Genomic DNA, 15,378 nt, shown 5'->3' on the forward strand with positions numbered 1-15,378 from the left:
CATGTAGGAGGTGGGCAGAACATAATTATGCAAATGTGCAACTACGTTCTCTTAACAGGACATGTGCACTTTAAAATGCATTTTACCTTCCATCCACTTGCCCAATTATATTATTACATTTTGTAAATGCATGTTCCGCATGCTGAGAAATACTCCACACCTCTTCATGCACAGATATAAATACTTGTATTTACGTGCGTTTCTTACTCCTGGCTAGAGAGGAATTATTTCTACAGTAAAAGTCTCTGCTGGACAAATAAAATCATTTTAATACCAACAAAAACATCTTTATCCTGGTGTAAGAGGAAGATTGTGGGTAACAGCTAAACCCCAGGCAGAAAGCAATTTATTGTCCTGGGCACGCCTGAGAATTTCTAAGTAGGTCAGAGGCTTGGGACTTGCACTTAATCTCAGCAGGAAGCCACAAAAAAGGGATAAAAAGAGACATTCAGCTACAAGAGAACCTGAATTAATAACAAATAATACATTAAACGGGATTATATTTTACCAGTGTATGGAAATACATTTGATACATATGGTGCTTCTTGTCAACATAGAAATTACAAGTAAACTTAGAAAAAAACAGGTTATGCCCACTAGCCATTTGTATAAAGCTCCAGAAGTCTCTGTAAAGAAATGTAAAACTCCAGCACCAGGTACCAACTTACGAATTACGAATGTTGAAAATGGGTGCTTTAGACCAAATAATCTGCAAAATTTAGCGCGGTCCTCAGCATACAGAGAAACGTTGGTGTTGCAGATTGGGATTACAGGAGGTCAAAAACTGATGCAAATAAACACTCCCAAATAAAGGGTTCCATTACGGGTATAATTCATTTATGTTGCTTTTTGGAACCAAGAGCTTGCAGCAGTGAAGGGTTCTAGCTCTAAGCCCACACTGTTATTGACTAACAGTCAAGAACCTTTGTCTCTGAATCATGTAATCAATATGACGGCCAAGCATAGTGATTACATGGGTTTGTTCTCACACCAGAAAATTATCCCCTACACACTTTAAAATTTGTAGAAAAAGAATTTACATGTCACTCTGGAGGGTGAACAATTGGAAAAAGAAATATGCACTTTGACGCATAAATGCTCTAATAGCTTGAACATCCAAGCATCTGCTCATATAATACTTTTCCAGAAGTACAGAACTGCTCACAAATAAAAGAATATATAGCCCGATGCATCAGACTGATGCTGAAGGGGTGTTGGCGACACCTTCACTAGTCACCCCCTCTAATGGGAATATCCAGTTATCAGATCCTGCTTGGAATTCAAACATGACACTGGTCCAAAAATACTAGATTGTGCCCCTCCCATCACTCCTCAGCCCTACATTCTACAGGACTCTTCAGATTCCAAGGCATTGTGACAGTGCTGGACGCTGCCTTTGTGAAAACAGAAATAAATAGCACAGTGTTCTCAAGGAGGCAGATTGAAGGGTTCCAGAATGTCCATTATAAGTACAACGTTTTTATTTTTTGTTTTATTCAGATTCCTGGATTGGGTTCTGGAGTCCAGAGGCTTCAAATAGTCTTGAATGGACAAAGCCTGTAAACCTATGACCAGGTCTTACTGGAGACCAGCAGGCTGTGTGTGCCTTATAATCAAGGGCCTGATAGTAATCAAGAAGACAGGAGGTCCTTTGCCCAGAGGTCAGGGCATGGGCAACAGTAGCAAGGAGCTGCAAGCGAGAGAGCCGAAAGAGCTGAGAGAGAGGTGCAGAGTTGCACGTGGGCACAGTGGTGCTAAGGAACCAGACCAAAGGCCTAGGCTTGGGGATTGAGCAGGAGGCGCTGTGAGGTGAAACCAGGAAGCTTGGTGTCCTTTTTCTTTGTATTTGAAATGATAGTGGAAACCCCTGTTAGGGCAACCCTTTTCTTGAACGTTAACTTTCTTTTTAAATAAAAGTGGAGCAATAAGTCCTAAAAATGTATTGTGTAATGTAATGACTTTACTGAGTGGGAAGAGCTACACTTGAGTGAAACCCGCAAAATTATCACATCCTATATAACAGGTTTATAACAATTCATCTTTTGAACAAAGCTAAACCCAAGGCACTAGAAGTATGTCTCACTTCCTACTGTTCGTGAATGGCGGGGAAGAGTGAACCAAAAGGATTAGATGGAGAAGACCGGGACTACAACAAAGGATTCATTTGACAATTACAGAAATGCATGGATGGTCTGGTTGCTGTTCACATTCCCTTCTCATAACATCTGAACAAGGATTAACACTCTACACACATTTGACATTCTATCCCTAGATCTTCAAACAAAAATAACTAACGGAACTTTCAAGGTATAACCACTCAGCAAAACATAAAAGGTGGTCAGAGGTATTAAAGCTTTCCTAGGCCTCATTTACATTAGTGGTCGGGGGGGGGGGGGGGGGGGGGGTAGTAAAACTACACAGTTGAGCGGCAGCAGAGCAGTGTGTACAGAAGTCATGACTCATTCGCCGCCTATCAATACTCAAGATATGGAGTTGGAGACATAGGCCATGTTTATGCACAGGTTATTCTTTAAAGTAAACCTGTAGCCATCCTATTGGTGTTCAAGTATATACATTTTTTTTTAAACAACAGTAAGGCCTCGTTTACCCTTGGAATGCTCTTGAGTATTGATAGGCGGCGAATGAGTCATGACTTCTGTACACACTGCTCTGCTGCCGCTCAACTGTGTAGTTTTACTTGAGTACTTGAGTACTTTACTTGAGTAAAACTACACAGTTGAGCGGCAGCAGAGCAGTGTGTACAGAAGTCATGACTCATTCGCCGCCTATCAATACTCAAGAGCATTCCAAGGGTAAACGAGGCCTTACTGTTGTTTAAAAAAAAATGTATATACTTGAACACCAATAGGATGGCTACAGGTTTACTTTAAAGAATAACCTGTGCATAAACATGGCCTATGTCTCCAACTCCATATCTCCCTCATTCTTAGGAACAGTAAATGCTTAAATGTCCTTATACTGGCTGCAGGTTCACTTTAAAAATAAATAAAAAAATAGAATTTTTAAAACAGCTTACCTGTAAAATCCTTTTCTTGGAGTGCATCATAGGACACAGAGTCTCAAGTAATTACTTGGTGGGTTATAGGCCAACCTTCAGGTGTTGACACTGGTATAACCAATACAAGAAGTTGACTCCCCTATATAACCCCTCCTCCTTCCAGGAGCACTCAGTTTTTGTAGCCATGCATTATAAGCAATATACTCTCACCCCATAAAACAGAGTGGCAGGAGCACTGTGTCCTATGATGTACTCCAAGAAAAGGATTTTACAGGTAAGCTGTTTTAAAAATCCTATTTTCTTTATCGTACATCATAGGACACAGAGTCAAGTAATTTCTTTGTGGGATGTCCCATAGCAATGCTACTTGAGGGGAGGGAGACACAACCCATAGGGTAACCCCCAGACCTGAGGACTTATACTGTTGCCTGCAGCACACTGCGCCCGAAGGCGATATCCTCATTCCATCTTACATGCACTTGATAAAATTTTGCAAATGTATGTACTGAAGGTCAAATCGCGGCCTTGCAGATTTGAGACCTGGAGACCTGGTGACGCACTGCCCAAGAAGCACCAATCGCTCTGGTAGAGTGCGCCTTAACTTGAAAAGGGGGAATCTTTCCCTTTAAGTAATAAGTTTGAATTATAAGTTGCCAAATGCACTTAGTGACAGTGGATTTTGAGGCTGCCTGTCCCTTCTTAGGACCCTCTGGCAGAAGAAATAAGACATCAGTCTTACGAATCGGAGCAGTTTTCTTAAATACATTTTCACTGCTCTCACTACATCAAGACAATGTAGTGACCTTTCTTTCCTGGAACAAGGTCTTGGGAAAAACCCTGGCAGTACAATATCTTCATTCAGATGAATGCCTGAAACTATTTTTGGCAAAAACCTGGACGAGAGCGTAACACCACTCTGTCCTCATGAATAATCAAATGACTCCTCACAAGAAAGAGCAGCCAATTCAGAAATCTTCCTTGCTGAGGATATAGCAAATGAAAATATCAGCTTCCTAGTCAGAAGAACTAAGGGAACATGCTGCAACGGTTCGAATGGCTGTTTTTGTAACACTGACAAAACTAAATTTAAGTCCCAAGGGCTTAAGAGTGATTTGACTGGCGGATTAATCCAGAGCACTCCTTGCATGAAACCCTAGACTAAAGAATGCATAGCAAGCAGTCTTTGAAATAGAAATTGATAAGGCTGAGACTTGGCCCTTAATAGTACTCAGGGCCAACTTCATCTCTACGCTTAATTGTAGAAAGGTAAGAATTCTGCCTATGATATATTTCTGAGGGTACCAACCCTTGGACTCACACCAGGAAACATAAGCTTTCCAGGCTCTATAATATATAGCTCTAGAAGCTGGCTTCCTAGCAATAATCAAAGTAGAGATAACTGACCTGGAAAGCCCATGTTTATTCAGAATGTGGGTCTCAATAGCCAAGCCGTTAAATTTAGCGTTCGTAAAGTAGGATGGAATATCGGCCCCTGAGATAGCAGGTCTGGCCTTAGTGGGAAGAGCCCTGGACCCTCCACTGCCATCCTTACGATCTCTGCGTACCATGACCTTCTGGGCCATGCTGGTGCTACCAGTATTAGCAATTTTCTTTCCAGCTTGATCCTGCAAAGAACTTGAGGTAGCAACTGAATTGGGGAAAAGTGCATAGATGACTAAAAACTGATCCCACGGGGTCGCCAACGCATCTGTTCCGTATGCGAGGGGGTCCCCTGTCCTGGATACAAAGTTGACTAGCTTAGTGTTGAATCTGGACGCTAGAAGGTCTACGTCCAGAGTCCTCCATCTTTGGCTAACAGCATGAAACACCTTGGGGGTGAAGAGACCATTCTCCTGGGAATAACTGCCGGCGACTTAGATAGTCCACCTGCCAATTCTCTACTCCCGGAATGAAAACTGCAGATAGGCATGGGGCATTCTCTTCTGTCCAAGTTAGAATCTGGTTCACCTCTCTCTGAGCTGAGAGACTCTTGGTGACCCCTTGTGATTGATATATGCCACAGCCGTGGCATTGTCGGACTGGATCATGGCAGGACAATTCTTTAACCTGGAGGTCCAGGTTTCTAGAGCCAGATACACTGACAGAATCTCTAGGATGTCGATGGGCAAGGCTCCTACTCCCCAGCCTGAAAGGCTGGCATCTGTCGTTACTACCTTCCAGATAATTGATCTGAAGGACTTTCCCTTCAGCAGGTTACAAGATAGTTACCACCAACTGAGGCTTTGGGACACTCATGGGGACAGCCACATTTGCAAGTCCAAAGCTTGAATTGTTTATTTCCAAGCAGACAGAATACTGCTTTCAGTTTCGAATGGAATTGAGCATAGGGAACTGCTTCGAATGAAGCTACCATCTTCCCTAACAACCTCATGCAAAGGCAAATTGAAGGATTTATCTTCGACCTGATCATCCTCACCAGCTCCTGTATGGAGCTGATCCTTGCGGGAGGCAAGAACACCTCTTTTCTGGGCTGTGTCTATGATCAGGCCCAGATACTCCAACCTTCTTAGTGGCTTTTAAGGAGGATTTCTTTAGGTTGAGAATCCAACCCAAACCTTCCAGGTAACTGCTTGTGATGGCTACACCTTGCTTCAAGCAAGCCACTGACTGGTCTATTAACAATAGATCGTCTAAGTAAGCCAAGACAGTTATGCCCTGTGCCCTTAACCTGACTAGAGGTGGGGCTAATACCTTAGTGAATACCCGAGGTGCTGTAGCAAGCCTGAAGGGCAAGGCTATTAACTGAAAATGCTTCTGTTCTAACCCGAATGAAGGTACTATGCACCTCTACAAGGGGGGAGGGAAAGAGGGGGAGGGGAGGGGGGTTCTGAAGCAGATTTATAGTTTTTTAAAACCACAGAAGCATAGGGCGTTTTCCAATGTTACTAGGTGGAAGTGCTGGGTTGTAATTTAACCATACAGCTAAAGCAGCTGCGTCAACCAATCAGCCACCGCCCATATAGAAGTTTATACACATCTCTGTATTAGCAACTGCTGTATTTTTTACCAAATCCCACAAGATCTATTTAAGTAAGAACCCCCTCTGCCGCTGGGATCACACATGTTCTGAGACAGAGCTGCACTAAGACACATCATAGGTAGTGTAAGTTACTCCTTATAGAGGAGACATTTATAAGGCATATAAGGTATACTGAAGGAAAAAGCAAAGCTTCTTCCCTTACCTTGTCCTCGCTGCAGGATACTGCTGATTTAACAGACAGATCCAACTTTCACCCATCACGGCGGGCTGCGTTTAAACACGCTCAAAGACCGGGGCCCCTTTAAAAGGGGTTCCGCTCCTTTGGGCCTTGTATAGCACCCCTCAGGACAACTTTAGGAAATGTAGCAAGACCAAAAAGAGTCCTGGTTCCTATGGTCCAGCTCTCAAAGAGAAGCATTACAGGCAAAACCTTGATCTTGCATCGAGGTCCAGGTACCATCTTATGGCCTCAGTGGCGAGGATGGATCCGATTGTGGAGGTTTCTTTAAATCCAGCATGGATCCCTCCTGGAGCTCCGGAGAACACATCTTTACTTGTGACCAACACCTTAGACACTGGCGAAAAAACTGAGTGCTCCTGGAAGGAGGAGGGGTTATATAGGGGAGTCAACTTCCTGTATTGGTTATACCAGTGTCAACACCTGAAGGTTGGCCTATAACCCACCAAGTAATTACTTGAGACTCTGTGTCCTATGATGTATGATAAAGAAAAACTCCCACCATCGATCTGGCACTAAAGTGGAACTCAAATTACAAAGAAGAATTTATTTTTAACACCCACTACCCCCCCCCCCCCCCCAACACACACTTACAATAAATAAGAATGCAGATGTCACAGTACTACTGGTTGAAGCTTGTAGCAGCCAGGTAAAGTGTTTTTTTTTAACACTGGCTCTTATCAAGCCTGTTGACAGCAGAACTGCACCTGACCTGGACTGCTGCATTGACATCAATGAGCTGCAGGTATATTAGCTTAAGACTAATAGACACATGTAAAGAATAGTGGCAATAATTTTAACCAGGGTTATTGCATGCATCCTTTATGAGTAACAGAAAGATCTTCATCCAAATCTATTACTTTCTTATTGGGTGGAGGGTGATGAATGTACCACATGCTCGAAATTCTATTTTCTTCACAGTTCAAAAGTGAAGACTGTTTAATGCAAAGTTTTAAGGATCCACTGGTTGTCTCAATGGTTCACGTTACATATTTCCATAACTTGGATAACTAAATTGAGAGGAATCTTCTCACCTATGGGCATGCAAGTGCAATATCTATGGCAAGGGTTGGAATTACGGTAATCAAAAGAACTTCCTAGGCCCAAGAGTCACCTAGGCCCAAGAGTCACTAATGTTACTGACCAATGACTTCTGGCAACCAACTCCACACGTTGTTTCATTTAAAAGAAAGTGAAGAAGTAGTATCTAAATGCCAAACTTTTTTTTTTTTTTTTTTTTTTTTTAGAATCGAAATAGGGAAATTTGTTATCTCCAATTGTCATGGTGACCACTGTGAAATACAAAATAAGATGTCATCAGAAAAGGAGTAAAGGGGAACTCTTCTAAAGAGAACATTTGTTTCTGTTAAAACTGCAAAAAACTGGATTTCCCTCACTTTGAATTTTCCTCTTTCTGGTATTTCTACAAAGCAGGATGCAAAGATTTAATACATTGAAAAAATAAATTAATGATAGTGGTTTAAACTATTCCCAAATGAAAGATTTGAAAACAAAACCTGGCTATAGATACATTTTAACCCATTGGTTTTACAGAAAAACTACTCAGCTACTTGGAAGATCAATATCCAAACTGCACAAGCATATTGAAAGTGTGGTCACACACTAAGTGCAATCCTAACAATTTTGTTTTGATCAACACACAGTTTACAAAACAGTCTCCATCAGACGTGTTTCACCCCTAAGGGCTTATCTAAACCATCGCCATTGTCCTTTGTAAATTTAGAAAGTGCAGTACAGGTGCTGAATGTTCAGGTCTGAAAGATTTTGCAACACAAATGCATTGCGTTATCTTTCAAAGGTTTGAGTTTCAAGTGTAAATTTGCTCAGGCGGCCCTACTGATAAATCCATATACATATAATAGTCCAAAAATAAAATCATCTCCTTCCTGCTTTGGAAAGTCCTTCTTACCTGGTCCAAATTTCTCAGATAGTCAATAAAGGTGTGACTGAGTGTTTCTAGATGAGCAAGAGATTGCTGGAGATGATTCAATGCCATGCTATAAGTAACAGAGGTCTCTTCTGCGGCTTCTGCAGCATTTTTCTTTCTTTGTTTGTCTATGAATTGTTTTAGGGTAGCTATCATCTTCTTAGTCATCTCTGTCCGAGCCTCCACAGTCAGCTACAAGAAAATAAAACACATGCATACCAGCATTACTTCACAGCTACACAATGTTTGCAGCAAGTACGATAAAACTACCTTGTCTTCTTCATTCTCGCAATGAATATTTTAAGAGCTTCTGACGACAAGTCAACTTTCCACAGTGTGACATAAAACAACTTCCATGAAAGAAGAATATTAATCAAATATTATGAGCACTAGAGACGCTAAATATTTAGAGAGGAGAATTGATGTGTGAAAAGCTTAAACATCTCAGCTTCTCGACATGCTTGTTTTGACAGCTTGAGATCATAGAATGTATGACTTTAATGTATCAAATGGAGAACAAAAGCCTTCAGAAAAGTCAGGCTTCGCTTAGCACACTATAACAGGTTGTATTCCCTATTTAACCCCTTCAGTTCTCACATCTTTACACCCTTAATGGACCAGAGCAATTTCATCAATGTCACTATGGAGTTATTTATCTGTGATAACTTTGTAGTTAGGATAAGTACTTAAGATATCTGAACTTTATTTAAGAAAAGTGGTTCTAAAGGCAGACGTTGTTTTATCTTAATGCTTTCTTTGCATTAAAATAACATTTAAAAGGGTAAACATAAATGGGAGGGGTGGGGGGTGGTAGGACTCCCGGACATTGCTTATATTATAGGGCTATGTCCCTAGTACGCATTGTGAATTGGTGTCATTATCAATCAAGTAAATTGTAGGTCCCTTTGGGAAAAGCATTGGTGGGTAGGAATCTGGCAGGGGCACCCTGGATCCCTACAGCTTTTAGGGGTCTTTCAGAATGGGCATCCCCGTTAACTTGGACATCCTTGTCTCTATGGGATAGGCTGAATAAGCTGGGTAAATACTCGCCTCAAACATCTCCTCTGGCCCCATTGGGAGGGTTTCCTTGGTTTCCACCCGGGGAAGAGTCTGGATTTATGGGCACATGGGGCTCTGATGGAAATGCCACATGTGTTAAGTTTGCTCCACGGAGCACTATATCTCCTCTGGTGAAACCGATTTCGCAATTTGAAAACATACCATTAGTCTCTTAGAGATATCACCAATTGGTGGACTGCTTCAACAGACTAAAACCACAAGTGAGGCTCTTAAGCTCTCTCATCACTTTTGAGTCCCTCTGTGTATATTATTCCAGAATCTAAACACTTGCTATCCTGAATGTATGAACTGGTGTGTAGTGCTGAGGACACCTCAGCTCCCTATTTTATTAGAGAATGGGAAAGAGAGATGGGTCATACCTTTAATTCTTTACAAATTCAAAGACTGATTAAATCAATTCATACCATCTCTATAAGCTCCCACATACAATGGATGTCCTATAAATATGTTTCTAGATGTATCGGACACCTGTCTGAATAGCACACATGTACCCAATAGCAAATGTAAACTGTTGGAGGGGCTGTGGACAATGGGGCACATTCCTCCATCTATGGTGGACGTGTCCTAAGATTAAACCTTTTTGGGAGGTGATAGCCCCATGGATTAAATGGACAACTCCTAGACCTATAGAATTTCCACCCCTACACATTCTTTTTAATGGGATGCCGCCCTCTATTCAATTTTATAAAAAAAAAAAAGTATTACTCCACACTTATTAACTGCAGCAAAAACACTAATACCCAGGTTTTGGAAACAGACCACATGTCCCATCTTGTCGGACTGGAAAAGAGAAGTTAATGTAATTTTGGAGACTGAACAGTGGATCCATAAAGTTAGAGATCAACAAGATGGGTTTAAAAACATATGGGCAAGCTGGATGTACTACTCGGCAGAGATCTCCATGGATTAGAGATTCTTACTGCTGTCTAATAATGTAAGACATTTTGTAAATTTGCATATTCACTTTATAAATGTACCTGATGTTTATGCTGGGTTTTTTTTTTGTTATTCTCCCCACGTGGGGCCCGGGGGGAACTCCTCATCATAGCTAAAGTATTATAGCTAGATCTTCTACATGGTTAATTTTGTGCCTGAGTTTTTTTGTTTTTGCACTGAGTGCTGTAATAAAATCAAAAAGTTCTTCAACAAAGTATTAGTTTAAGGGTGTGTACACTTATGCAACCATATTATTTTAGTTTTGCATTTCTACTTCCCTCCACCTAAAAGATTTCAGTTTGTTGTTCAACATTTGTTGTACAGTTTATAGGTCACATTAAAGATGGAAAAAGTTCTGAAATGATTTATAATTGTCTCATTTTTTTACATCACAGAAACATGACATTTTAACAGGGGCGTGTACATTTTTTTTTTTATATCCACTGTAAATATATATATATATATATATATATATATATATATATATATATATATATATACACACACACACACACACAATATATCACAAAAGTGAGTACACCCCTCACATTTTTGTAAATATTTTATTATATCTTTTCATGTGACAACACTGAAGAAATGCCACTTTGCTAGAATGTAAAGTAGTAAGTGTGCAGCTTGTATAACAGTGGAAATTTGCTGTCCCTTCAAAATAACTCAACACACAGCCATTAATGTCTAAACCGATGGCAACAAACGTGAGTACACCCCTAAGTGAAAATTTCCAAATTGAGCCCAATTAGCCATTTTCCTTTCCAGATATCATGTGACTCATTAGCGTTACAAGGTCTCAGGTGTGAATGGGGAGCAGGTGTGTTAAATTTGGCGTCATCTCACATATACAGTTCTCTGGAAGTTCAACATGGCATCTCAGGGCAAAGAACTCTGAGGATCGGAAGAAAAACAATTGTTGCTCTACATAAAGATGGCCTAGGCTATAAGAAGATTGCAAAGACCATGAAACTGAGCTGCAGCACGGTGACCAAGACCATACGGTGGTTTGACAGGACAGGTTACACTCAGAACAGGCCATGGTCGACCAAAGAAGTTGAATGTACATGCTCAGCTCCATATCCAGAGGTTATCTTTGGTAAATAGCCATATGAGTGCTGCCAGCGTTGCTGCAGAGGTTGAAGGGGCGGGGGGTCAGCCTGTCAGTGCTTAAACCATATGCCATACACTGCATCAAATTGGCCTGCATGGCTGTCATCCCAGAAGCAAATCTCTTCTTAAAATAATGCAAAAGAAATCCCGCAAACAGTTTGCTGAAGACAAGCAGACTAAGCACATGGATTACTGGTGAGACCAGTGAGATCCTGGTCTGATGAAACCAAGATAAACTTATTTGGTTCAGATGGTGTCAAGCGTGTGTGGTGGCAACCAGGTGAGGAGTACAAAGACAAATGTGTCTTGTTTACAGTCATGCATGGTGTTGGGAGTGTCATGGTCTGAGGCCGCATGAGTGCTGCTGAAACTGGGGAGCTACAGTTCATTGAGGGAACCATGAATGCCAACATGTACTGTGACATACTGAAGCAGAGCATGATCCCCTACATTTGGAGACTGGGCCGCAGGGCAGTATTCCAACACAATAACGACCCCAAACACATCTCTAAGATGACCACTGCCTTTCTAAAGAAGCTGATTGACTGGACAAGCATGTCTCCAAACCTAAACCCTATTGAGCATCTGTGGGGCATCCTCAAACGCAAGGTGGAAGAGCACAAAGACTCTAACATCCACCAGCACTGTGATGTCATCATGGAGAAGTGGGAGAGGACTCCAGTGGCAACTTGTGAAGCTCTGATAGATTAAAGTTGAACTACAAATAAAAAAAAGTTTACATTTTGTTCTATAATCAGACCCATTTACATTTTTTTTAAATTCTGCACATTTCTTTTTACGTGACACTGAAAAAATAAAAAGCAAAATTAATAAAAATGAAATGAAGAAAAAATAAATTAAATATTAATAGTAAAAAAAAAAAAGAAAAAAAAAAGAAAAGTAGTAAAAATAAAAATCAGAAAGAGGGGAGAAGTTAATAAATAGCTGATTATGGTTAAAAGTATAACTAAAAGCAAAACTTTTTTGGGGATAGAGTCTAGTGAGAGTAGAACAACAATCAGCTGTTTATTGTGGTCTGTGCCCCTGTGTGTCCATGTATATCATTATCAATGAGACTGAAAGTGAAAGAAAATCTTGAATTGTGGGTTGTCCCCAGAAAAGGAATAGGTGGGAAATCCACCAGGAACACTAGCTCTGGTGACAAACAGGAATTTGCTTAGTTTGGAAGGATTTCCTCTCACTTCCTGTTTTGGCTATGTAAGTAAAAATATGCAATGGGACATAGCTGGCAAAGAAAAAAAAAATCTGTCAGTAGTACTCTCCCTTACCCTATGCTAACTAAAAAAAGGATTGGACTTTAGTTCTACTTTATCTAAGGGGTTAAACAGGAATACATTTTTTTTTAACTTGTATGGTGTATTTAACCACTTGCTTACTGGGCACTTAAACCCCCCTCAGTCCCAGACCAATTTTCAGCTTTCAGCGCTGATGCACTTTGAATGACAATTGCGCGGGCATACAACACTGTACCCAAATGAAATTTTTATCATTTTTTTCCCACAAATAGAGCTTTCTTTTGGTGGTATTTAGTTACAGCTCGGAGTTTTATTTTTTGCTAAACAAACAAAAAAAGATGCAAAAAAAAAAAAAAAAAATCATGTTTTAATAGTTTGTTATAAAATTTTGCAAACGGGTCATTTTTCTCCTTCATTGAAGTGCGCTGATTAGGCGGCACTGATAGGCTGCATTGGTGGGCACTGATGGGCTGCATTGGTGGGCACTGATGGGCTGCATTGGTGGGCACTGATAGGCTGCACTGGTGGGCACTGATAGGCATAGTTAAGGCGGCACTAATAGGCACAGATAAGGCGGCACCGATGGGCACAGATAAGGCGGCACTGATGGGCAAAGATGGGCACAGATAAGATGGCACGGATGGGTGGCACGGATAAGTGGCACGGATGGGTGGCACGGATGGGCACTGATAGGTACCACAGATAGATGGGACTGATGGGCACTGATAGGTGGCACTGATAGGTGGCTCTGATAGGTGGCACTGCTGAGCACTGATGGGCGGCACTGCTGGGCACTGATGGGCGGCACTGCTGGGCACTGATGGGCGGCACTGGGGTGCAGCACCTTTGAGGCAGATTTTGGGTGGCACTGTGGGTGGCACTGTGAGCACTTCTGGGTGGCACTGTGGGCACTGCTGGGTGGCACTGTGGGCACTATGGGCACTGCTGGGTGGCACTGACAGGGGGGCACTTACTTTATTTCAGGATGGCACTGCGGGTGGCAGGTGGGCACTGGCAGGGGGCAGGTGTCCGTTTAAATTGCTGGCCGTGATCGGGACTGATGTCCCGAACACGGCCGCCGGCGATCGGCTTTTTTTTTTTCTCCTCGCGCTGTCAGCGCGAGGAGGAATACTAGCCGATTACCGGCTCCGTTTTATCACATGATCAGCTGTCATTGGCTGACAGCTGATCACGTGATAAGGGGTCGGGATCGACCCCTTACACGGATCGGTGATCAGGCGAGTCTCACGGACTCGCCGATCACAGAGCGCGCCGCGCGCGCCCCTCAGGGGGCGCGCAGGCCGCTCGTAACCGGGACTACGTCAATAGACGTAGTCCCGAAAATGTGGGTCCGCGCTATTGCCGTCATTTTGCAATAGCGCGGTACCCAAGTGGTTAACCAATATCATATGCAGATCAAAGGTCACATGTGTGACTTACTAAACTCACTCCACCCTCTGAAGTGAGTGCAATGCATTGTAATTATCGGCTGTCGTTTTGACAGCCAGTAATAGCGACTGTGGAAACAACAGCAGGGGGGAAAGGAACTGGATGTAAGAGATGCATCCTTAAAACTTGTATGCTTAAAATGCTAAGATCTAAACAACATTGTTGGGCAGCTGCTGGACAACACAATCAAACTGCTAAGAAACTATTGTAATGATTCTTAAACGTCTATCTAAACTAAAAAAAAAAGATTTACCACCTTATAGGGAACACCTAGAAATGTTATTTGTGCCCAATTCCCTGAAAAATGTAACTTTTGTCTAGATTTTTTCCTGAAATTTTTTTTTCCGTCAAAATGCTCCGATCGGACATACTCCGATCATGTGTAGCCTTCTCCAATGGACAAAGTGCCACGCATGCTCAGATCAAATTCCTAGACCAAAGCTATTGGCTACTAGCCTGAACGTAGTCCCGTCATAACGAAATAACGCCATCAGGTTATGTACAATCGGATTTTCCGACAACTTTGTCCGACTGTGTGTATGCAACAGTTTCGGACAAAATCCAATGGATTTGGTTGTCAGAATGTCCGACCGTGTGTACAAGGGCTAAGACTTAAATTAGGTAAAAAATGTATTCATATATATTTTTTTTTTTTAATGGAGCAGTGGGGCTTTAGGGAGAAGTGAAAGAGCCAAACAAAATGTGGAAGTAGGTTTTTAACATCTTTTTAGTTACAGTTACAGTAGAATACTAGCTAAACATTGTACTTCTTCATTGAGGAGATTTCCTCTTACTTCCTGACCTGATGCCATACCAGGATATAAGGCAATCTCTTCAACAGGATTCTTGTGGCATTTGTTATATTTTCATGCCCCAATATCATATAGCATACAAAATTCTTATACTGCTGTTGCTTGTATTACTTGGCAGACTGAAGTCTACTAATTTAAACTGACAGCTCTACATAATGATTGTTCAGGATTCAGATTTCCGTAGCAGATTCAAATCTTTAATTGTAGATCACTATCCCAAGAAAACTTTGGAGAATCTCCTTTGTATTAAAACTTAAAAGGGTCTTGTCACACAGAAATTCTTATTTGATGTCCACAGACTTACTTGATGTTCACAGGAAAGTTTAAATTGCGTAAGAAAACTATAAAGTCTGTCCTATAATTATAAATATATATATATTGTTGAAGACATTTATCTCCAGATAGATTAAGATCTGTAAAGATGATCAAGTTATTGAAGACTGCAGCCGGAGGAAATGTGCAATGAAATAACATACAGCTGCTTAAAAATAATGTAATTTGAAGAAAATTGATTCTC

At 41.4% G+C, this 15,378-nt stretch overlaps 1 protein-coding gene across 2 annotated transcripts in view; it reads right to left on the minus strand.

Moving 5' to 3' along the window:
• NBAS (NBAS subunit of NRZ tethering complex) overlaps window positions 1–15,378 on the minus strand; it is a 1,050,553-nt gene that overhangs the window by 309,574 nt on the left and 725,601 nt on the right. For both annotated transcript variants that reach the window (XM_077488811.1, XM_077488809.1), the window contains one exon: window positions 8,189–8,398. In XM_077488811.1, the coding sequence (XP_077344937.1) occupies window positions 8,189–8,398 (210 nt within the window). The remainder of the gene's footprint in view (window positions 1–8,188; window positions 8,399–15,378) is intronic.

The sequence above is a fragment of the Lithobates pipiens genome, unplaced genomic scaffold (genome assembly GCF_037356315.1).
Source record: "Lithobates pipiens isolate NorthernLeopardFrog02 unplaced genomic scaffold, aLitPip1_a1.2 Scaffold_18, whole genome shotgun sequence".
NCBI lineage: Eukaryota > Metazoa > Chordata > Amphibia > Anura > Ranidae > Lithobates > Lithobates pipiens.